Below are 24,589 nucleotides of genomic sequence, written 5' to 3' on the forward strand. Positions count from 1 at the left end.
TCAGAATCGTCAATACACATCTAATTAATCATTGGTTCATCGAAAAAAATCAGTTTTGGATCGTTAATCGATCAATTTTTTTACCTTTTTTTTTCACGAAAACCGTTTTTGAGCGTTTTAGGTTTTGGTTTAACGTTTTTGGTTGAGCGTTTTTAGGTTTTGCCTTTAAGCGTACGTTAAAGCATTATTGTACCGTATCTCGACCCTTCACTATATAATGGGAATAGATTAATTTGTTTTGGTTAATTATTTGAATTTGAATGTGTTTAGGTTTATAGGTTAGGATTATTTTTGTTTATTAAATTGAGTTTGGATTAAAATTGATTTGTTTAAAGTTTGGTATAAATATAGGGTCATGTAATTGTTATATTTGTGTTGAGTATTTTTGTGTTTAATAGAAACGGGTTAAGACGTGTTAGAAAATGCCAGTTTTTGTATGTATTTTTTAATCAATCTTATCTTGTAGCTCATGTGCCTTTAATTCAATGTGACACATTTCGCATATTGAAAATCTTACATCATAAGTATGTTTGAAAGTGTTTATAAAGAAAATAGTGTGATTGATCATTCTAATGAATTATGAGCTTTTGATGTGTGTCAAGAACTATCAATTGAAAGTTGATGGAATCATCATGTAGTGATTAGATCTTATCATAACCAACTATGACCAGATTCATAATCAAACTCGAAGTTAAATTTATTAAGGTTGTTAAACGGTTACAAGTGAATATATCAAAAACCAAAGAGAAAGGGAGATGGGAAGACCAGAGATTTCAGAGCAGGAGATGCGAAAAGATACTCGGACACATATTGTATTCGTTCCCCTAATCCAATCCAAATTTCTTTTTCTTATACTTATTATTTGTGGGCCTTGAGTTGGTTTGTCTAGTTGGGCTCATGGATATTGGGTTACTGGGTCGGGCTCATAAGATTCATAACAAATCGTGAGCATTATTTTAAAGTTTTCTTTCTATCCCAACTCGCCAAAAGGACTAGATCCATAATAAAATTACACGAAACGACAATAACTGTAATTATTGAAGTTAAAGAGCATAAGATTTATTTTTCAATATAGACAAAACACAAATAATGTAATTGTTTATTTTTATTTTTGATGTTAGCATTATTTATGTATTTTGATGCTAAATAATTTTGTGTTTAACATGACCAATATACTGTTTTGACAAGAAGAACATATCATCAATTGATAACATTTTAGATTATGAAAAAAGAAAATTAAGGATGACACGTAACACTTGTATTGTGTCAATTACTAAAGAAGTCGATCAACCAAAATTCAAGGTTCTTGAATTCATCCCAATTTCCAACATGAATCATGTGTGTCCACAAAGAGAACAATTGAGGGAATATTCCTTTTTTAGACAATATATCCTTCATGTTAAAAGGTCAATATCATGAACTGAAAAGTGAAATTGCATGTATGCTTGAGCTTGACATCTTTCAATAACAACAAATTTTATATTGTTTAGTGGCAAGTAGAATCTTTTTGTAAAACAGTATCAAATTACCTTGTTTGTATGTTTTGATCAAAGGTTAAAATATGAACTTCCCATTTCTGATTTTTGAGTCCATAGTCCATTAAATTACACTTATAATGCATGAGCTTGGTACCATAACAACATCATACTTAATTCATGATTCTGATTTTCTTAAAATTTTGGTATTGATACCAGTACTAAAATGCTCGTTTCGTTACCCGTATCAATACCATTTGCTCATTCCTAACCCTTTTTTTTGTAAATAGCTAGTTTTTTTAACCTATCTCATGTCTTAAGTGAAACTAGAACGTATAACCATTTGATTACCAGACCAAGCTAGTGGCTGTAATATTTGTACCTGTTAAGTATTAAACAAATGAGTATTTCAGTATGGGCAAAGTTAACAGTTGTAACTGCTGTATCAAATTTATTAGTACTGGTACGTTTTCTTCGATACAATACTCGCTTTGGTTTTCAATGTGATATTACGCTAAATCTTAATTGGTACGGTTACCGGTACAATACCGACATTCATGGAAAATAAATTTAATATATAGAAAATGAAAGTACTTTAGTTAGGCTATCCGTAGTTGGGCGATTAAAAGGCAACATGGCGTTAATATATAGAAAATGAAAGTACTTTAGTTAGGTTATTTGTCGCCTGCGAGGTATGTAATGTATTATTATTTTATTGTTGTGTGTGTGATATATGTATATGAGACTACAACACCATTACACGGTTTACACTCATAAAACAAAAATATACCATCTACTAATCGGACGTCACATGCCATAAAACATCTTATTTTTTAGTAAAGAAAATTAAATGTCCATTACTAATTAGGTGGAGTTGGTACGATCTTAAAATTCTACACGAAGAAGCATAACGACTCATGTGCAATATTATTATTATTATTATTATTATTATTATTATTATTGTAGAGGTCAATTTGCGTTATATAATTTCTCTCTCTGCATCTGAAGATCCACATTTTTCAAACTCTATGAATTCGATTGACGTTTGAATTCATAATTCATTCGTATTATCTCTTCATTACAAGGTATGCGTCGTTTCAACAAATTTACGCACAACTTGATCGAAATTTTTACTTTTACAAAGCAATCAATCAATTCCGAGATTCAATGTTTGCTGTATTTCATAATTAGCAGGTGAATTGTGATCCTATTGTCGATACAGACCATATGTTGACCAGTTTGACTTCAGAACTACACGAATTAGGTCAAATTTGATACTTAATTAGTTAATTGAATGTTCATGGTTGAAGTTAGGGTTTAGTGATTGTGATTTGGGGATTATAAGATGGTGGAAGGTGAACATGTTTATAATCAGAAGTTAGGGTTTCATCGGGATCCTTCGTTTTCCGGATGGGGTGGAAATGACGGGAAGAGTGTTGTTTTAAACGGTGGATCGGACCGCGTGAGTGTGAATAATTCGGAGACGGATGATGATTTTGAACTGCCGGTGCTTCAAGTAGTTGGTGATGGTAATAGTGCAATAGGAATGGTTAATAATAAGAATGAGAATTATGCGTCTTTTGATATTGAAAATGGTTATGATATTGATAGAGAGATAGGTTCGAAATACAGTGGTTTTGTTAACAAACGTAAGGATGGGTTGTCAAGGTCTAAGAGTCGTATTGCTGTTTCCGATATACTCAAGACGTTGTTTTTGATACTTATGTGGTACATTTTCAGTACGTTGTTGACTCTGTAAGTGTTCGTTTTTTTTTGAGATTGCAAGCTTGGTATGTCTTTGGTGTTGAGTTGCGGTTTTAGGATGTGTTTGTTGATGGTAAATAGGTATAATAAGACTCTACTGGGAGATGATATGGGAAAGTTTCCTGCTCCCTTGTTGATGAATTCGGTTCATTTTTCAATGCAAGCTGTTTTGTCAAGGGGCATTACCTACTTTTGGTCACACAGATTTGAACCCACCGTGTCAATGGCACGAAAGGACTACTTTATGAGAGGTGAGTACTGAGTACCCTTTTTAAGTTTTTAATCAAAAAAGGTTGTTTAAAAGTCTACAAAAAGAAAATAGTTCTGGTTTTGTTGATATCATAGATGTAATAAGCTTGCACACAATAGAGCTAGTATTGTTTGTAAGGGGTTCCTGACTTACTCTGTCTATTAACATATACTGCTATGCTCTTGTTGGTTTTTTGGTATAATTAGATGCCTTTTTATGTGTCATTTTTCTAAGTTCTAACTAGTGCTCATAGTTTGGCCTTCAGGAAATGCTTTCCGTAGGGTGTTTTGGATTCTCACCTGAGCCCATGTTAATTTTACATTCTCATCTACACACCTTCTGATTAATAAGCTGATGTGATTTTGGCGAAGAATACAAAACCAGAAACGCTGCCCCATAAGGCCCATATAACTTGGACACTTGGTGTTTCTACGCCTTTTGACTTATCTTTTTTGCTCTATAAGATGGTGGAGAAGTTCCATATAAATACTATGACAATGAAGTAAATGATTACTTTTTACATTCTAAAATATGGTTTTGTCATTTTTCTGAGTGTTATATGGCTTTCTTGACACTATTATAGAAAAATGATTACTTTTTTTACATGGTGCTTTTCAGCAATATATATCCCTTGTTCCACTTCCTTTTTCTGATAAATGTAGTAGATTTCTGCATTTATGTTTTCTTATTGTATGGCGGCATAATGTTTGATGCAAGTCTATGTCTTTGTTTTCCTACCTGTTGCTAGTTTAATTAACTTTTCTAATAACTAATGCTACAGATGGATTTTGCCTTTCACAGTTGTCCCTACGGCTTTTGCAACAGCTCTGGATATCAACTTGAGCAATGAATCCCTTGTTTTTATCTCTGTAACATTTGCTACTATGGTTAGTCATCTTTCTTTATTCATATTATGTTGTAATACCTTTAATATTAATGCCATTGTGGGATGCTTATGATTTTGTTAACCTTTTTCATGTTTGCAGTGCAAATCTGCATCTCCTATATTTCTCTTAATATTTGCTTTTGCATTCAGGTATTTTTACTTTTCGCTTATATTTTAAACACCCTTTTACATATCACTGTCAGTCCATATTAATAATATATGATATATCTTCTATATGCCACCAGTGGAATAAATTATAAAATTGATTTTGCATCTCAAATCCAGCTTTTATCTCTTAAAATTGAACAAGATATACATAATCACGCTATGTAAAAAGGATCGGATGTTCATTTAGCCAACTTAAACATGAATTTAATTGCTGTGTTTCAGATTGTTATATTAGCTTCTATTTTTTGAATTGTGTGATGAATAGGGGGCTCAGCTCATTTAACTTAAGAGAGCTTGAGCTTGGCTCGTTTAGAGCTCTATTTGACAGCTCGAGCTCAGCTTGTGAGTAAATATATTATTATTATGATGCTAATATCAAGTTTACCTTGTAGGTTGGAGACCCCAAGTGTTAAACTTTTAGGCATTATGTTGATAATATCTTTTGGGATTTTATTAACAGGTATCTTGCTGAACTCTGAATTTGACTGCAAACACCAGGATTAATATTTATGCTTATTAATTATCAGCATAAATATACAAATAACTTCTAATGCTTGTTTACTTGTAATGGTATGTCATCTGTTACAGTTGCAAAAGAGACCGCTTTTGAATTTTGGGGTTTCATATTTGTCATGCTTGCTGCTGTTATGTCTGGTTTTCGTTGGACCATGACTCAGATCCTTCTTCAGGTATCGTGTATATGTTTGATTACTTATTTCATTGATTTCCCACCCTGCTGTTTGTGGGATTTACTGGGTACGGTGGTGTTGGTGGTGGTTGTAATTTCTAACTTGTTTATATATATTTAGGCTTGTAAACAAACCGAATGATACAGATAGAGCTTGCTTCCGTTCGTTTGGCTTTAACCGAACAAACGATCGAACACTAACAATAAAACAAACGGGGGGTTTCTTGTTCATTTTCATATAGTAAAAAATAATGTGCACGTTCGCTTATGTTCATTCGTTAACGGTATAAGTGAATGGTTCACAAACGTAAACACACGAACATAGCTAAAAGTAGATGAATGAACATAATGTGAACAACAATGTGTTGGGTCAAAAGAAATTTAATGAATATATTAATGAACGTAAATGATCGAGCTTAAATAAACGTAAACTAACATAAATGAACTTAAACGGAAGAACATAAACAAATCTAAACGAACGAACGTAAATGCGAGACTTGTGTTCTTGTTCGTTTGTTTAACTAAATGAACAAAAAAATCTGTTCATGTTCGTTTGTTTATTAAATAAACAGCCATAAGCATACTTCCAACCGATTCTAACCGAACGGTTCACTTCATTCTGAACGTTCGGTTCGTTTACAAGCTTATATATATTATACTCTATCATTTATACTAATATCATGATTTATTTTTGCTGGGTTGGAAAAATTATTGATTATTGCTGATGCCTATCAAACTTGCAGAAAGAAGTCTATGGTACGCACATCTCCTTGCTGTTAAAACATACATATACAAACATCTGTTTATATATATAATCTGTTATTATTTCTTTAACAGGTTTAAAAAATCCCTTGGTGCTGATGAGCTATGTAACTCCAGTAATGGCGGTTGCAACAGCTTTATTCTCTCTCATAATGGATCCATGGGATGAATTTAGAAAAAGTAGTTATTTTGATAGTTCGTGGCATATAACGCGAAGTGCCCTACTACTGTTTTTGGGTGGAGCTCTAGCATTTTTTATGGCAAGTCACTTCTTTAGTAATATTCAATCGTCACACTTTATGATACATTCTAGGTTTAATACCATAAAAAACCAACATACTTTCTTATTCATTGCAGGTGTTGACAGAGTATGTTCTTGTTTCATTAACAAGTGCAGTAACAGTGACTATTGCTGGAGTTGTAAAGGAAGCTGTCACAATACTGGTATGATGACATCATCTTTGACTCATGAAACTAAATACTTGGAAAAAAAACTCCCAGAAAGTTAATTGGAAACCTTTAATAAATTGCAATACAATATGAAATATCAGAACCAATATTATTGTAATTTTGAAGAAGCGGGTCGTCACGATCAGGCATTAAGATATTCCAAAATTTAAGCAAACAAAATATCACAAGTGGGACTGGGAGATACCGTGCGTTGCGGCAGCGTGGTATCAAGCATTTGAATGCAGATAAATAATACTTGATGACGGTATATTTGTAAATCACGAAAAAGTTACGCCGTAAAAACGGAACTAAATAAATGCGAAATCGAATTTTAAAAAATCGTCTAACCAAATGCTAAAATGTTTAAAACCGGCACTAACGGCATACTGATGTTCTGACGATATTGGTTCGGTTTGTCACAGTAAAGAAAAGACATGAATTATCTTTGATCTGTTCGATTTTGAAGAAAACATTTTTCAAAACGTAGATAGAAATAAACGCTTTGTAACAGTATATACATAATATTGTAAACACTGTCACTTTATACAAAATAAAAGAACTAAACTGAAACGATACCGTGAGCTAGCTTTGATGACATGTGTGCTTGTGCTTCAATAACTTGTACATTACTACTCACATCTCGATTTTAAACAAAATTCATATCAAGACGTTTATAAAAATAGCACGTCTCAGCGACATACTTGGAAATTTCCAAAACCCTGCATCTTAAAAGTCATAAGAGGAAAAAATATGCTTAAAAATGAATTTAAAACAATAAAAATAAATAAATACAGGCAATTTCTTATATATTTATGTTACTGATTGTTTATTTTATTTTCAGGTTGCAGTGTTTTACTTTCATGATGAGTTTACATGGCTGAAAGGAGCCGGTCTTGTCACAATTATGTTTGGTGTGAGTCTATTCAACTGGTACAAGTAAGTTATCCGGAAAGACTCCCTTTTAAAGTTGTTTTCAGTAACAAATCAAAATCATAGTCGTAATCATAATCATATTACATTAATTCTTATCGAAAGATTGTTTGCATGTGCGAGTGGTTTCCTTGTAAGGTTGGTAGTTGGTACATAATATTTCCCACTTATATTTGTCAGGTACCAAAAGTTACAAAATAATATATCAAGTGGAGATGACGTGGAAGAAATTAACAACAATGTCCATGCAAAATATGTTATTCTTGAGGATATGGAAGACGAGGAAGACGGTTCTTGACTGCGTATGATATCACATGCTCCATTACAAGTAAGTTTTTTTGTAATCGATAACCTAACTAGTCTTCATGGCATCCACGTCAGCATGTAAAAGTGTAAAAAAGACTTTTATCTGCAGGTAATTGTGCAGATGTCCATATTGTTGTTTTGATCTGTTCAATACAAATGCATGAAGATGTCGGACGAACACAATATGATTAGTTAGTCGTTTTGTTTTTGTAAATTTGTGTACTTTTTGGGCTTCATTTTGTGATGTCAAATCCAGTTTTGTTGCACAGCAATATATAATCATGTATCAATTTTCTTTGTTTTAAAAAATATGCAACTCAAGAAGTTACATATATGTAACTTGTACGCTACGTGTATGCACCTCTAACGTTACTAGAGCCACTTGCATGTTGAATATCCATATAAGTTGACTTTGTAACAAACCTACGAACATGCATCAAGATCTCTCTCTTCATACAAGAGTTTCAAAAAATATTGGTTTTAGAAAGAGAATGCGAATACATACTTGATACATATATTTATAGGAAATGAACATATATTATACATCCATATGTGATCAAAAAGCTGACACTACATATGATTCCATAGACATTTTAATATAGTTAACAGCCAGCCTAAAGGATGTAACTTAAAAGGCACAGCTAGTGGAAGGCGATATTCGATCTGTAATCATGCATAAGATGCTTTTAAGAACGTGTAAACAGAGATATAAAAGGGTGACACATGACCAAAACCGACATCATGTGTTTGTGGCAACCTTTTTCTAATATGACCATAGAGGTTCCATCTAAAAGACGATATATCTAAATTAAATGACGATATGCAATAAGTTGCCTAATTTTTGTGTAGGATCAAGTGAGCACCGAATTGGGGTTGCAAAGTAACTCTAGTGTGCGGAGCATGTGAGTAGGATGGAGATAGCTCAAAAGAAAACCGTTGTAGAATCATTGCAAGAGCTATTTTCGCTTCCAGTATTGCAAAATTCTGACCAATGCATATACGTGTGCCACCACCAAATGGGAGGCACGCGCCTTGTCCCTTGGTCGCCTTTGAAATACCTTCGGAGAATCTTTCAGGCTTAAACTCATTTGCATCTTCACCCCACATATCTTTGTCTTGGTGCAATATCAACATGTTTAGTTGGACCATGGTTCCTGCGGATAAGGTTAAGTTACCTAATTTGGTTTCTTCATGTATTAGCCGTCTAACAAATGCAATTGTTGAATATAATCTTAGAACCTCGTTGAAGATCATGCTAATCTGCAAAATGAGACCGGGATAAGATAGCATAAATTAAGAACCACAACATATGCATACACGATGTAGTAAATTTGTAGCACTAAAAACTTACAACTTTTAGACGACTTAATTCATCAATACTTGGTTTTTTGTCACCAAAAATATGTAAAACTTCTTCTCTAGCGTGTGTCTGCCATTCTGAGTGTTGTCCTAACAAAATCATTGTCCAAACAAGCATATTTGCGGTGGTGTCTTGCCCTGCAAAGTAGAAGAGTTTGCATTCTTCAATGATATCATCAGTGCTTAATCCGGAATTGGTATTCCCATGTTTTATTTCTTCATAACTCGAGTCCAAAAGCATGCCCAAAAGGTCGTCAGGGCTAGCTTCTCCTGCTTTCATCGCAACAACTCGTTTATTGATTATGCTGCTTATTGAATCCTTCACTTGTTGGTGAATCTGTTTCATCCTCTTATTGTTTTTTGTTGGTAAAAATCTGTTAGATATTATTTCATCAGCAAAATAAAATCTCTAAAACTAGTGATATTACCACATTGAGAATAAAATAAAGAGTTTTCGACGGTTGGTTATGTTAAAGAAATACAAGAAAAATATTGTTTGGAAACTAACTTACCTTGATCCTGGGATGTAAACTGAACTTAAAACCTTTCCAATTAGCTTCGTTTGTTCTTCTTGAAGTTCAAATATCTTTCTTCCTTCCTCAAAACTACTACCAAACGCTGTACGTGAAATCACATCACTTGAAAACGTTTGAATATAAGGCCACACATCAACTTCACAAGAGCTTTGTGACATTACCGCCTTTCCCAATTTTTCCATCATATCATTGCAACTCGCATAGAATGCGGGTCCCATATACTACAAAAAGAAAAATAATCATTCCAACGACGGTTTTTTATGCATAAGCAACTTATAACAAAATAATAATAGAAAAAAAAGGTAAAGGAAAAACAAGAGCAAGAAACCTTGAGCTTCTCCATGTGGAATGCGGGGTTGATGATTTTTCTGTGTTTAACCCATTGATCACCCTCGGTAGCTAGTAATCCTCTAATTAGCAACTTTGTTAATGGATTAACTCCCTTTGGCTTTTGAAACTTATTATAGTTAGCCAAAAGTTCTCGTATCATAGACGGTTCATGTACGTGTAATATGGGTCTTGTTCCTACCCATGTAAAACAATTCTTACCTACGCGTCAATAAAAACCCATTATAAGAAAAATCTAGATAACCAAATATTTGTTTTCTTAGATTATAAAATAAATTAGAAAATTGTTCCACAGATAAAAATGTTGCAGTTAATTAGTTAGATACAATTTGAGAATAGTGAAAACAATATACTTACTCATTGCATCACAATTTCGCCTTGTGCTCACTGCTCACATATATATACATGTGAGGCATGGTTATTGTAAGAATACATAGTTTCCTAATAAACTTAAGAATAGATACGGGCATTTGGATTAAAGCAGTTGATGATTTAGATCTATAGCGTGCCAAAATTCCGTATATTGTCATATTACATGTTGTAATATCAGTGACGGAACTTGGACAGTTGTATTGAGGGAGCCGAAAAACATATTGACAAAAATTATTCGTGATAAAATTATAGCTAAATAAATAATGTATAGTAACATATTAAAGAATTTTTAAAATACTAAATATTGAAAATACTTTTGTCTAATGGTGTTTCAGGAATGTAGTGCAATAACTTCTTTTACACAGCCTATATAGCTCTATATAAAAAATAGCTTGTAGACTAACTTTTGACTCTTGAATATTTGCATAATAATTAATATTATATATATTACATTCATCTTCTTCATCTAAAAGACCACAGTGACCACCATAGCCTGCCTGAGCTCTTCAAAGAATATAAAAAAATAGCTATAATGCAATCTATTTTCAGTTTTTTGCTACTTCTAAACCCGAAAACATGAGGGGCCACAACCCCTCCCCGCCCCCAAGAAGATCCGCCCTTGTGTAATATCCTATTTACGTGGTATGTTTTATTTTAGGTCGTTCTACTTTTCTTACAAAACAATTATTTTTATTTAAACCCTTCTTCATACATGTGAGTTCAATGCACTATCATAAATAATTCAAAAATCATTTTAAACCCGTCATTTATAAATATTTATAATATAATCGTAAATATTAAATAATTCATCGCTCAAATTATATAATTTAACTACTTTCACGTCTCTTTTTTTCACATACCAAGTTTCCAACACATGTTTATAACTATAGATATCATAACATTTATCATACACCATTATTCAAGTTTGAATCTCCGGTGCTGCTAATATTAAGAGCACGCACATGGGTTGGGGTTTGACCCTAAGACCTCCGAGAAACATGAAACTATTTGCACATTTGCATGTATCAATTCAAGAATATTCACTATTTATAATTTTCATTCAAAATATTCACAAATCGTTTTTCCAATGTTAGATAAATACACCAATAAATTAATGTTTCCAAGTTTGTTTCACTTTTGAAAATTAGTTATCTAGCAAACTATAACGGTGCGTCTAGCTCATCATAACAATGTGTCAACTTTCAAGCTCGACTCATAGTGATAACGTATAACCCTATAATGGATTTTACTTGTTAAAATTCCATTTCCTATTTATTTTATTTTCCATGTAGTTACATTACATGTACATTACAACAATTCTACTTACAAGATAATAACAAAAATAAGAAAATGATCAAATACATACCAAGAGTGGTGATGGCATTGTGGTAGAATGGCAACACACGAGGAACGATATCGTGAGTTAGATTCATCGGCTTAGACTTGGCTTCATTCGTCATTTGTGCCATTTCTTTCAAGTCTCCATACAAGAGTCTATAAGGGGTACCTTTGAGACCTTGATCTCTTAGAAACTTTTCGAGCTTCTTCGGTTTGAACCATAACCAATTCAAAATTCTCCATATGCAAAATAAGAAGATTATTAATGCAAATGCAAGAGCACAAAAACTTGTAGTGGTCTCCATGGTTTGTGGTTACGAGAAAAAGTTTATGATGTTTTCAAGTTGGTGATGATCTATCTATATTGATAAGTTAATGTTTAGTCAAAGCCTTTATGTAATGAGTGATTGATGGTTACCATCCATGTGGTTTTTTTGTGGTTGTCACTGTAAGCCCTCCACAAATTAACCTATGTCACATGAATTTGTTAGCTACAGAGTGTGGAGGTGTTCTCTTAAATAGGAAACAATATTGTTGAATATCTACAGATGGCTTCTGGTCTAATGACATGAGGATAATTATTAATATGTGTGGTTGGTCTTCCGGTCAAAATCAGTATGAGGGTTGATATCCTGTCCCAAGAGGATAGTCACGAACTCTGATAAAAAACAAAAAAACAAAAACTTATTGGATATCTTTAATTTGCATGCCTAAAAGAATTAATTTGAGCCATTGCTCTCTACACGTGTCCGTTGTATGCATGATGACCGTCAGTCAATTGCATGCCCAATTGTTTTCTTGCACAGTCAAATCACAAATGTATTTAGTAAATGCCATTTATGGTACCCTCATAAAAAAAAAGAAGAAGAATCTTACCCCTTATCTTACCCAGAAATTAACAGAGAAGTCTACAATCAAAAAAAAAAAAAAAAGAGAAAGAAGGTTTCTATCATAATTTAGTAACTCAATAGTAGAGGGGAGTTGAAGCAACCATCATCCATCAATAAATATGTAACAAGATTTTTTTACCTGTCAGACATGTACGTGTATTCGGTAGTTATCGATTAGGTTATTATAGTACTGGGATTAAATCACAACTTTAATACGGTTATAAACAAAGACCAAAAACAGCAATGGAAACTATGTGTACCAGCTGTTACTTGACCAAACTGATCCAAATTTGTCAACCAAAAGTAATTACTTAGCCTGGAATCCGTAGTAAACAGTTTGAACAGCATCAAACACTCGTAGAATCAAAAGAAATTAAGCAATCACTACACTGTGACGACTAACTATACCAAATCTTTAAGCATTTTCATTTTTAATATTATTATTGTTTGTGAATTGGATACATTATAGTTCCTATCTTATCAAGGAAAAAAAAATCAAAGATTTCTGTATAACTAATATTTCGTCAACTATTCACGATATATCCTTAAGAAGGTACTATGTAATCTTACAGATGAAAGTATTCGGTATGGAATCTTTTAGAGTTTCTACTCGATTTATTTGGAAAAACATATGATGTTGCTTTGGATAATCAACACATGATCCTAGGCAAAATCGATTACACGTATTACATATATGATACTGCCAAATTTACGTACGTTGCAACTAAATAACTTTAAGTAAAAAAAATATATATCTTAAATTAAACGAAATATGTAATAAGTTGCCTACATTTTGTGTAGGATCAAGTGAGCACCAAATTGAGGTTGCAGAGTAAGCATAGTGTGCGGAGCATGTGAGTAGGATGGAGATAGTTTAAAAGAAAACCGTTGTAGAATCATTGCAAGGGCCATTTTCGCTTCGAGTATTGCAAAATTTTGACCAATGCATATACGTGGGCCACCACCAAATGGGTAGTACGCAGCTTGTCCCTTAGTGACCTTTGAAATACCTTCAGAAAATCTTTCAGGCTTAAACTCGTTTACATCTTCACCCCACATATCTTTTTCGTGGTGCAATATCAACATGTTTAGTTGGACGATGGTTCCCTCTGGTAAGGTTAAGTCACCTAATTTGGTTTCTTCGTGTATTAGCCGTCTAAGAAATACAATCAGTGTATATAATAATCTTAGAACCTCATTGAAGATACAGTTGATCTACAAAATGAGATTGGGTTAAAAACTTAAAATAACATATATTAAGAACTACAATATATATAGGCAACAAGGATTTAGTAAATTTGTTGTGTTTAAAACTTACAACTTTTAGATGACTTAATCCATCAATACTTGGTTTTTGATCGCCAAAAACATGTAAAACTTCCTCTCTAGCGCGTGTTTACCATTCCGAGTGTTGTCCTAGTAAAATCATTGTCCAAACAAGCAAATTTGCGGTGGTCTCTTGCCCTGCAAAGTAGAAGAGTTTGCATTCCTCAATGATTTCATCGGTGCTTAATCCAGAATTGGTATTCCCATGCTGTTTAATTTCTTCATAACTGGAGTCCAAAAGTATGCCCAAAAGGTCATCATGGCTAGCTTCCCCGGCTTTCATCGCAACAACACGTTTATTGATTATGCTGCTTATTGAGTCCTTCACTTGTCGGTGAATCTCTTTCATCCTCTTATTGTTTTTTGTTGGTAAAAACCTGTTAGATATTATATTATCAGCAAAATAAACTATCTAAAACTAGTTGTATATGTTACCACATTAAGAATCAATTAAAGAGTACACTAGAAAATAATATTGTTACTAGTTTCAACTGTTGATTTTGTAAAAGAAATACAAGTTCAAAAAATATTGTTTCGAAACTAACTTACCTTGATCCTGGAATGTAAACCGAACTTACAGCCTTTGCAATTAGCTTTGATTGTTCTCTTTGAAGTTCAAATATCTTTCTTCCTTCCTCAAAACTACTACCAAACGCCGTACGTGAAATTACATCACTTGAAAAAGTTTGAATGTGAGGCCACACATCAACTTCACATGAGCTTTTCGTGCTTACCGCATTTTCCAATTTTTCCATCATATCACTGCAGCTCGCATAGAAAGCGGGCACCATATACTACAAAAAGAATAATAATTCAAATGATGGTTTTAGATGCATAAGAATCTTGTTAGAAAAAAAGAAAAATAAAAGAAAAGACAAGAGCAAGAAACCTTGAGCTTCTCCATGTGGAATGCGGGTTTGATGATTTTTCTATGCTTAACCCATTGATCACCCTCGGTAGCGAGTAGTCCTCTAACTAGCAACTTTGTTAATGGATTTACTCCCCTTGGCTTTTGAAACTTATTATAATTAGCCAAGAGTTCGCGTATCATAGACAGGTCATATACGTGTAGTACCGGCCTTGTTCCTATCCATGTAAAACAATTCTTGCCTACATGTAGATAAAAACCCGTCAAAGAATAAATCTAGATATATAGATATTAAGATACATTATAAGATACTGAAAAGAATCTAGTACTAAAACGCTGCACCCGACTTTCCAAGTTTGTTTCACTTCTGGAAAATAGTTATCTAGCACACTTGATACAACGGTGTGTAGCTCGTCACAACAATGTGTTAACTTTTCAAGTTCGACTGATAACAATATGTGTAACTCTAGAATGTGTCCAACTATACTTTGTGATGATCGATGCAATTGTTTGCTAATTAAGAAAGCATAATTTTCATATTATTTACCTGCTGTAAATATCGTGTGATTAAAATGAGGCACTGTTCAAAAGGAATTACTGGTTTATCTTCAATTTCTACTATTTTTTTATTTTATTTTACAGAAATATGTATATATATTAGATGATTATTAACTAAGAAATAAATGGATTCTACTTGTAAGAATTTCATGTTCTATTTATATCATCTTCTATGCCTTTACATCCGATGTTGTAAAAGTAGGTCTATAAGGTCGAGTAATCGCTACAAGGTAAGGTGCCGAGAGCCCGAGACGACTTAATTTCTTTAACTCCACCCAGTTCGAATTCGAAATCGATCAAATATGGTCAACCTCGGCCATAATTAGATCTAGTCGGTTAACTCAAGCCAATTTTGATTCATAAAAACAAAACATAACTCCTATGACTATTATATTAGAAAATGAATATCAATTTTTAATCAATTACTATTAATTTTTGTAATACTTTAGGATTTAAAGACGTATAATTTTTAGTTATATTGATATTCACATGTTTTGCTATAAATATTAGCGAACTTATGATTTTTTACATATATACAATTTCCCAAGTTTTTTACTTATAATTTACCATACCCGAACTCCGTCTAAACCGAGTATTTGCAACTCCCTACTAGACCGACGTTCTGCAACCACGGTTACATGTGTGTAACAAGTCTCTAAAAATCAAGATCATGGTATAACAAAAATAAGAAAATCAAATTTACATACCATGAGTGGTGATGGATTTGTGGAAGAAGGGCAAGACACGAGGAGCAATATTATGAGTTAGACTCATCGGTTTAGACTTGGCTTCATTTGTCATTTGTGCCATCTCTTTCAAGTCACCGTAAAAGAATTTATAAGGGGTGCCTTTGAGGCCTTGATCTCTTAGAAACTTTTCGATCTTCTTCGGTTTGAGCCATAACCAATTCAAAACTCTCCATATGCAAAACAAGAATATTATTGATGCAACTCCAAGAGCATAATAAACTCTAGTGATCGCCGTGGCTTAGTTGTTGTGGGTACGAGAAAAAGTTTATGATGTTTTGAAGGTATTTATTGATGAGTTAATGTTCCGGCCAGTCAAAGCATTTATGTAATGAGTGGTTGATGGTGTACGTACGTACCATCCATGTGTAATAGTCAAAAACATAGATATTGTTTAAAGGGAAGACTTATAAATATAAAAGAAGAAAAAACCAAATACAACACAAACTCACCGATTGACGAAAACGTGGTCTTCTATATTAGATTTGAACATTGTTTACTAGTTATCCCCCGTTTTACGGGGTTATTTTCATTTTTCATTTATAATATTTTAAAATTTTTATTTTAATTTTATTTATTTTAATAAGGTTAATAATATACTTAGGGTTTGATAATAAAAGGATTTCACAAATAAATAAGACGTTTAACCCGTTTAAAAGTTATCTGGGTTTGGTGAGACTCATGATCTGTTTATTTTTCTTACTATAAAATTTTTTTCTAATTATAAATAATATTTTTTTTTAAATTTGACATTATTTTTAGTATATCCCTATTTTATAAGGTTTTCATATCAAATATTTGGTGAGATTAATTTTTAATATAACGAGATGTTATAACCCGTTAAAGGAATATCTAGGTTTGGTGAGACTCATACCCGTAAATTCAGGTCAAATGCTTAGGAAACCTCCATTTACAAATAAAACAATTTATGGCTTGAGAGAATATAGGAAGCAACCAGATTCGTTTATATATATTTAAGAATTTTTTAGAAGAAGGTTCTGTTTGGCTAAAAAATTGACGTCTTTTTTTTTCATTGGATTGCCACATATTGATATTTGGATGATTCTTTATATATAAACGAGCATGATTACCGTACATTGCTGTGGGATATAATAGCATTTTTAATAATCCTTGCGACACGAGTTCGGTCTGTTTCGATGTACTAGTTACAACAAATTAAAAAAAAAACCCAATAAATATAAACTTTATATAAAATGAAAAATAATTTAAAAAAGTAAAACAAATAAATTCACCACTAAACATTTCAAAACCGACACTCGTTATAGCCGTGGATAAAGATAAAATTCTCAAAAGTTAAATAAAAACTCTAAAAATTTATTTAAAAAAAACTATCAAAATAAAGGTGCCAAGTAAAGCAATATAACAATTCTTAAAAATAAATAAACTTCGTGAACCAATGAGACAAAAACATTATTCACAGATCTTTTTTGTTGGTATATATATACACACACACTTTTTAATAGCAAATCCGTATTTAAGGTGTGAATAAAAGTTGAGTTAAACCCTATAGGACGTAAAAATTTAGTCGTACACAAAAAAAAAGAAGAAAGAAAGAGGGGCTTGAATTTGTATGTCAATAATGGTACCATAAATTCGTTTCTAATTGTTGACCGAGGAAGAGCCTCTTAAAAGTCAACTAAAAAGTTTACTAGTCGAATTTGATTTTTAAATAAAGAAGGTTTTGAAGCCATCATCTTGGATGGTTGAATTTTCGTGAGTTCTTAAAAATAAAAACACGAAGATCTCTCCCATTTGGTGAGAACAATTAACAAGTTTCTAGAGCATTTATTTCTGTAATATATAAAACAAACAATATAGAGCGGTGGTGTAAATAAGTTAACAAACATCTTGTGGGTTATTGATCATATAATATATTAAAATTCTGTTTAGCTGTTTTGATGATTGATTTGTCATGAACTCACTATTTTATGCTAACATATATGTTTTTGAGCGTATACTTTTAGGAAATGATAAATGAAGACTTATAAATGAAACAATACACAAATGGAAATGAATTTCACTACATATACACGCAAAATAGCGAACCTCCTCCACCCCCCCCCCCACGGCCCCACCCCACCCAAATAAAAGGTTGTAATCCACGTCTTAAACTTTTGAAATCGATCTCATGAAATACAGAAACCGAACCTTAAGAAAAATAAATTAAAAATTTTTAATTTTAATTTTGATATAAACACTAATTATCAATAAAAATTACATAAAAATACCAATATTCAAATGTTAAACCATTGAAACTTATGCCCATGTTCTTTGGACTTAAACCATGTGTAGTGGATGGAGCCTCTTTATGAGCGTTGTGCGACATGTGATGCCGCGTTAGCATAGGCTTTTTTTTTGAAGGGGGGGGGGGGGGCTAAAGTGGGTGTAGTGGATGTTGCCTCTCAAATCATTACCCTATTATTATTATTATTATTATAGAAAAAACAAACTCACCCATCACATTCCACCATTCCTCCCCCCACCCACCCACCCGGCGCTGTGCATGAAGTGCCCACCCCCTCCAAAGCGCCCATAGCACCCTGGGGCGGTTTTCCGACGCTATGGGCGCTATCGAGGTGGATGGCGCCCCACTATGTTGGGTCTTAGCACATGCTTTTAAAGGTTTTAGCCTTGTTAAAATTAAAAAAAAAAAGAAGAAGAAAAATAGTCATAATTCTAAAGAAAAAGACTAGCAAGAAGAGGCAGACAACGCCCAGACCCACTACCTATCAAATCTTTCGTCGCCATCAGATCCCTTAGCCGACCAAATTCTAGTTAGACTTCTAACTTTAGATAAGTGATTAAGCAAATCACTCATTTGATAGTTTTTTTATCAAGCTAATCACTCATTTGATGTTAATGTTCATGAGCAAATTTTAAGAAACAATGTTCATCGTCAATAATTTTTAATATATGTGAAAGTGGTTGTGAGTGGAGAGGAAAGAAAATGTAATTATAAAGATATAAAAAAGTATTATTTAGTTGTAAATAAAAGAGAAAAAATAGTAACTTTTAGTGTAATTATAGTGATGGAGATAGAGAAGCTACTAGGAATGCTTATATGCAATTGCAAGCTATAAACTATAGATTTAAAACCTTGTTTTTGTATGAGTAGACGAGTTTAGATATTAGACTTCAAATTTTCATGGTGCATTTTGAAGATCGCTTTTGTTGATTATATAAAATTTAATTTTATTATCTTTATTAATATGACATGATTGGGCCCGACCCGAACCAAAGTGGAAAAAGTTATTATATGTCGATAGACAAATGACCCATATAAATTTCCGCTCTATGTGAACGATTTTCTTATATTCGCCATTGGCATTCCTAACCCAAAATAGGAGGGTTGGGTTTTGGAGGTGTTGATGAAAACCCGAGACATGATATATTCCCTCTTAATCTACCTATATAATAAAAGAGTGGATTTTCAACAAATATTTTTCCTACTTTTCATCAAAACTCTTTAAATTGTTACATGACATTTTGACATTTTTTTTATTTTTTCATTTTCATTAAAATACTTTTTATCAAATCTTTTTAAATTACATGCATTTTAACATTTTTTTTATTTTTTTCATTTTCATTAAAATACTTTACATCAAATCTCTTTAAATTGTACATGACATTTTCTTAATTTTTTTCTTTTCATTAAAATACTTTTCATCAAATCTCTTTAAATTGTCACATGATATTTTTTTATTTTTTATTTTCATTAAAATTAAAATTCAATTCACATATAGCGGGTTATGTAAAACCAGACTATGTCAAAAGCAATTCTATTTTCATCCTTCAGGCTTATACCTAACAATTCTATGTAATTCTCAACTCTAATTCTATAATGATTATACTCTAATTCAAAGTATAAATGCGATTAAACTATACATATTCAGTTAACGATCGCCGTCTTCTTTTGCATTCGTCTTCTAATTGAAATTATAAGGTTGTTTGACTTCTTATTTTTACATGTGTTTCAATCGATATTCATCAACATGGGTATCGATAATTATCGAATGCAACACAAAATTAAAACATTCATGATTCGTCAGTAAAAACATGGGTTTCGATAAATTAATTATATCATTTTGGTTCTTTGCTTAAATCCAATTTATGAAATGAGACTTCTCAAATTTTATTACTTTGGTTTAAAATTAAAGAGTTCTATTCAAATTTCTATATAACTTTGTACAGCATGGCCTATATATATATATATATATATATATATATATATATATATATATATATATATATATATATATATATTTAGTCTCCATGAAAGCTTACAAATAGAAAACTTTAAATTTTTGTAACGTTTGTTAACTACTATAAAAAACAAATGTCTATTACGTGTATGTTATTAGTAATTTTATGATATTAACAAAAATGTTGTAATTGTTTATATGATCATTTATTTATCGTTTTTGTTTTATTATTACCCTGTGTACTACATGTGTTTTTTTTATTATATATTTTTTACTAACATGTGTATCACGCGGTTCTAACCTAGTTTGCTAATACATTTGGATCTAATTTCTCGGTTTTAATTTCTATAGTGTAAGATATGGTATCAATCGGTTGCATATAACAACAGACCGTAGGAACAAAGATAAGAATCTTTGATGCGTAGAATAAAAAACTTCATTCTACATTAAAACATGTCCACTCAAACAATTAATGGAGACTGAAGAAAAATATAACTTCTCCGATTTTGAAGTTCCAATATTTAAATTGATGAGAATCAAAATGATATAAATTAAGAACAGGAATAATAAAACCATCAATTTCTTTTTCTTCTTGAAAAGCATGTTGCTTCTTTCAATATAACAATGCAACATATATGACAACAAATATCTTGAAGTAAACTAAAGCATATGTGATATATTGCCTAAAGTGCATGTAGAATCAAGTGAGCGCCAAACTGAGGTTGTAAAGTAGGCATTGCGAGCGGAGCATGCGAGTATGACGGAGATAGCTCAAAAGAAAAACATTGCAAAATCATTGCAAGAGCCATTTTCGCTTCCAATATAGCAAAATTTTGGCCAATACATATGCGTGGGCCACCACCAAACGGAAGGTACATAGCTTGTCCTTTAGTAACCTTTGATACACCTTCAGAAAACCTTTCAGGCGTAAACTCATTTACATCTTCACCCCACATATCTTTGTCGTGATGCAAACTCAATGCGTTTATTTGGATAAGGATCCGTGCAGGTAATGTTAAGTTACCTAATTTTGTTTCATCATGTACTAGTCGTCTAAGCATTGGCCCAGGTGGATATAGTCTGAGAACTTCGTTGAATATAATGTTCATCTGCGTACAATAGATATAAGAGCAATTAAACATATATTAAAGTTGCCATCGTATCTAGTTTTAATCCTTTAGTTAGAAAACTTACAACTTTTAAATGAATCAAGCCATCAATATCTGGATTTTTATCACTGAAGACATGTAAAACTTCGTCTCTAGCTCGTGTTTGCCATTCAGTGTGTTGACTTAACAAAATCATAGTCCAAACTAGCATATTTCCTGTGGTCTCTTGACCTACAAAGTAGAAGAGTTTACATTCTTCAATGACCTCTTCAATGGTTAACCCGAAATTGTTATTCCCATGTTGTTTGATTTCTTTGTAATTGGAATCCAAAAGTATGCCCAAAAGGTCATCATGGCTAGCTTCCCCGGATTTCATCGCAACAGTTCGTTTATTAATTATGCCCTTTATGGAACCCCTCACTTGTTTGTCAATCTCTTTCATCCTCTTATTGTTTCTTGTCGGTAAAAATCTATCAAACTATATTTATTAGTACAAAATTATTGTAATATTACCTATTTTATGCTTCTAATAAAGTTTAGTAATTTACATACTTTAATCCTGGAATGTAAACTGAATTTATAGCCTTCATAACTAGCTCTGCCTGCTCTCTTTGAAGTTCAAATATCTTTCTTCCCTCCTCAAAACTACTACCAAATGCGGTGCGTGAAATTACATCACTTGAAAATGTTTGAAGATAAGGCCACACATCTACTTCACATGAGTTTTCTTGGGATAAGACTTTCTCCCATTTGTGGATCATCTCATTACAGCTCATATAAAAGGCTGGTATCATGTGCTGCAAAATTTTATCATAAATTAAGGCACGCTACATCATTCTTGTCAACGAAAAGGGAATAGCAAGAAAGTAACCTTTAGCTTCTCCACGTGAAAAGCGGGGTTGATGATTTTTCTATGCTTAACCCATTGATCACCCTCAACATCTATTAATCCTCTTATTAGCAACTTTTCTAATGGATTACCTCCCCTTGGCTTTTGATATTTATTATAATTAGTAAACACCTCTCGTATCATAGTAGGTTCAGATATGTGTATCACAGGTCTTGTTCCCATCCATGTAAAACAACTCTTGCCTATATAACCAAAGAAAAAAGCCTAAAAATTAACGCTATACACGTCTATTTATACACCCATTATCTAAAGAATATACAACAATCCAGAGTATATATATGTGTTTTTAACTAAAAATTCAATTTTCCATTATAAGCACTAGTAACTACGATTGTGTACCCGTCGGGATAACACGAACATGACCCATTCGGTCAAGCGTACATGTTCACGGTTTTATTTATTTATTTTTTTATTTTTTTATTACTTTTTATTATTTTTTTTATGAATTTGACAAGAAACCCACTTAAACTAAACCTAACCCAGAAATTTCATAATAAATTCATGTTGTGCTTGAAACAAAGTATACAACCAAATGGATCCTTAGTATGGTGATAGATGCTTCTCTTATTCCACTCTCCCGGTAAGGTGTGCAAAAAAATCCCAATCTGAAATGGAATTATCCGAAATTCCGAATCTGAAATACCAAAAATAGATCCGAAATCTTTCTTTTAATCAGTTTTTTCAAAAATATTATTAAATAATAATTTTTTTTTCCTGAATTGGAGATCCATTTGAGAATAAAACCTTTGCAACATATGTCGGCAATTGCCCTCAGCATAGCACCAAATGGCAAACCTCTAGCATAATTATGATTGTCACCTTAAATTCATTGTAAGAGCCAAGAGGGCTTCATTGTGTTTAAATTACTAGATTAAAGAAATTCAAGTATTAAGAGACGTTTATTGGCTGAAGAAAACTTTTTTAATCACCTACTGTGGTCTAATCTTTTAAGTCCAAAACATAACAGTGATTTAAAACCACTTTGAGACATAAATACAAAAACCACATAAGATTAATAACAAGATTAGTTATATCTTTACCGAAACCGATTCAAATATCCAAAAAATCCAACTTAATTTAGTTATACACTAAATTGTTTATTTGAAAGATTGTTTGAATTGTTTATCTAATGATTTGGTTTTGATTTAATTAGTTATTATTTAAGTTTTTGATTATACATGATGCATCATTTAACTGAACTTTAGTTATGATTTAAATTGTTACAATTTGTTTATGAATTATTAGGTGCAATATGGTAATAAAATTTTCTAGATTTGTCATTGCTTTGCATGCGGGTTTTTGTTCTCGGGTTTCAGGTTGAGGACTTGGAGTTTTGTGTTGGTGATACTCTTATCTATAATCAATTATCAATAATCAAATTGACGCATGAAAGACCAAATATGTATGGACGTATGTCGTGTGGTTGTTTTTGGAATTTGAATGGGTTAAAACCCTAAAAATAAATATAAACATCCCCGAAACATCCAGGATCCGTCCCCATGCCGGAAACATTTAGGAAATGTCCCCATAGCGTTTCCGTTCCCATAGCGTCCCGGTACGGGTACTCCCACTAAATATATAATAAATTAATTAAAGATAATATAACTAAAATAAAGGAACCAAAGCTTCATACCAAGAGTTGTGAGGGATTTGTAAACGAAGGGTGAGACGCGAGGGGCGATATCGTGAGTAAGATTCATAGGTTTAAACTTGGCTTCGTTCATCATATGCATCATCTCCTTCAGATCTCCATACAAGAATCTATACGGTGTACCATTGAGTCCTTGATCTTTTAAAAACTTTTTGATCTTCTTCGGTTTGAACCACAACGAGCTCAAAATCTCCATGTATAAAACAAGAAGATTGCTGCTACTCCAAGAATGCAAGAAACTGTAGTGATATCCATGGCATGAGGCTTCAAGATACAGTTTTGGATCAATGATCAAGGGTATTTATAGTTGGGGTAATGATATTTGTTGTGAGATTGATGGTTATTATTCATGTAAGGCCCCGATACCGGTAGCCCTACTTTCGTATTGGATTTACTCATAAACGCAGTTCTAAATATCAGAGTTAATTAAAACATTCGCGGAACATTAAAAATATTCAAACCATTACATTCCATAACCATAATTCTTGTCTTATCGAGCTTTCATAGTCCTTTAAAAACAAAACATAGTCTTATAAAATAAAACATCATAGCAAAATCTCCAGATGCCAGCTTCGTCCAACTCTGCCATGTGCCCTCCTCAAGCTACTTGCCTCATTCTACTCATCTGCGTGCATACTAAAAGTCAGCTACGCTGAGTGAGTTCTAGTTAATCACA

The 24,589-nt window shown here is 32.5% G+C and overlaps 2 protein-coding genes and 2 pseudogenes across 4 annotated transcripts; 1 reads left to right on the plus strand and 3 right to left on the minus strand.

Moving 5' to 3' along the window:
- Positions 1 to 2,677: 2,677 nt before the first annotated feature.
- Positions 2,678 to 8,094, plus strand: LOC143560655 (putative sugar phosphate/phosphate translocator At1g06470). Its single transcript, XM_077048915.1, has 12 exons — positions 2,678 to 3,230; positions 3,321 to 3,490; positions 4,291 to 4,376; positions 4,476 to 4,525; positions 4,936 to 5,003; positions 5,132 to 5,232; positions 5,975 to 5,987; positions 6,069 to 6,253; positions 6,351 to 6,437; positions 7,285 to 7,379; positions 7,554 to 7,701; positions 7,789 to 8,094. The coding sequence occupies exons 1-11, from the start codon at positions 2,821 to 2,823 to the stop codon at positions 7,669 to 7,671; spliced, it is 1,383 nt and encodes a 460-aa protein (XP_076905030.1). The 5' UTR covers positions 2,678 to 2,820; the 3' UTR covers positions 7,672 to 7,701; positions 7,789 to 8,094.
- Positions 8,095 to 8,487: 393 nt separating this feature from the next.
- Positions 8,488 to 11,937, minus strand: LOC143560656 (cytochrome P450 CYP72A219-like; annotated as a pseudogene). Its single transcript, XR_013140161.1, has 5 exons — positions 11,661 to 11,937; positions 9,903 to 10,123; positions 9,551 to 9,795; positions 9,031 to 9,412; positions 8,488 to 8,939 (listed from the first exon to the last, which is right to left on the minus strand). The product of XR_013140161.1 is annotated as a cytochrome P450 CYP72A219-like (transcript).
- A 1,370-nt stretch (positions 11,938 to 13,307) lies between these two features.
- LOC143560657 (cytochrome P450 CYP72A219-like) lies at positions 13,308 to 16,257 on the minus strand. Its single transcript, XM_077048916.1, has 5 exons — positions 15,982 to 16,257; positions 14,738 to 14,958; positions 14,398 to 14,642; positions 13,841 to 14,225; positions 13,308 to 13,737 (listed from the first exon to the last, which is right to left on the minus strand). The coding sequence occupies exons 1-4, from the start codon at positions 16,082 to 16,084 to the stop codon at positions 13,919 to 13,921; spliced, it is 876 nt and encodes a 291-aa protein (XP_076905031.1). The 5' UTR covers positions 16,085 to 16,257; the 3' UTR covers positions 13,308 to 13,737; positions 13,841 to 13,918.
- Positions 16,258 to 20,862: 4,605 nt separating this feature from the next.
- Positions 20,863 to 24,168, minus strand: LOC143560637 (cytochrome P450 CYP72A219-like; annotated as a pseudogene). The gene is made up of 5 exons (XR_013140157.1): positions 23,896 to 24,168; positions 22,224 to 22,444; positions 21,905 to 22,149; positions 21,438 to 21,822; positions 20,863 to 21,352 (listed from the first exon to the last, which is right to left on the minus strand). The product of XR_013140157.1 is annotated as a cytochrome P450 CYP72A219-like (transcript).
- Positions 24,169 to 24,589: the final 421 nt, after the last annotated feature.

This window comes from Bidens hawaiensis, unplaced genomic scaffold, assembly GCF_021521415.1.
Source record: "Bidens hawaiensis isolate Kalapana, Puna unplaced genomic scaffold, B.hawaiensis_p1.1 tig00020418_1, whole genome shotgun sequence".
In the NCBI taxonomy this organism is placed as follows: domain Eukaryota; kingdom Viridiplantae; phylum Streptophyta; class Magnoliopsida; order Asterales; family Asteraceae; genus Bidens; species Bidens hawaiensis.

Bases quoted from the DNA above. Each gene is read 5' to 3' on its own strand.
- LOC143560655 (XM_077048915.1), top strand. From the start codon at position 2,821: ATGGTGGAAGGTGAACATGTTTATAATCAGAAGTTAGGGTTTCATCGG. The intron at 5,004-5,131 runs GTATCTTGCTGA...CATCTGTTACAG, and splicing joins TTTTGGGATTTTATTAACAG to TTGCAAAAGAGACCGCTTTT. The intron at 6,254-6,350 runs GCAAGTCACTTC...TATTCATTGCAG, and splicing joins GAGCTCTAGCATTTTTTATG to GTGTTGACAGAGTATGTTCT.
- LOC143560657 (XM_077048916.1), bottom strand. From the start codon at position 16,084: ATGGCACAAATGACAAATGAAGCCAAGTCTAAACCGATGAGTCTAACT. The intron at 14,959-15,981 runs GTATGTAAATTT...ATCTACATGTAG, and splicing joins CAAATCCATCACCACTCATG to GCAAGAATTGTTTTACATGG. The intron at 14,226-14,397 runs GTAAGTTAGTTT...AATATCTAACAG, and splicing joins GTTTACATTCCAGGATCAAG to GTTTTTACCAACAAAAAACA.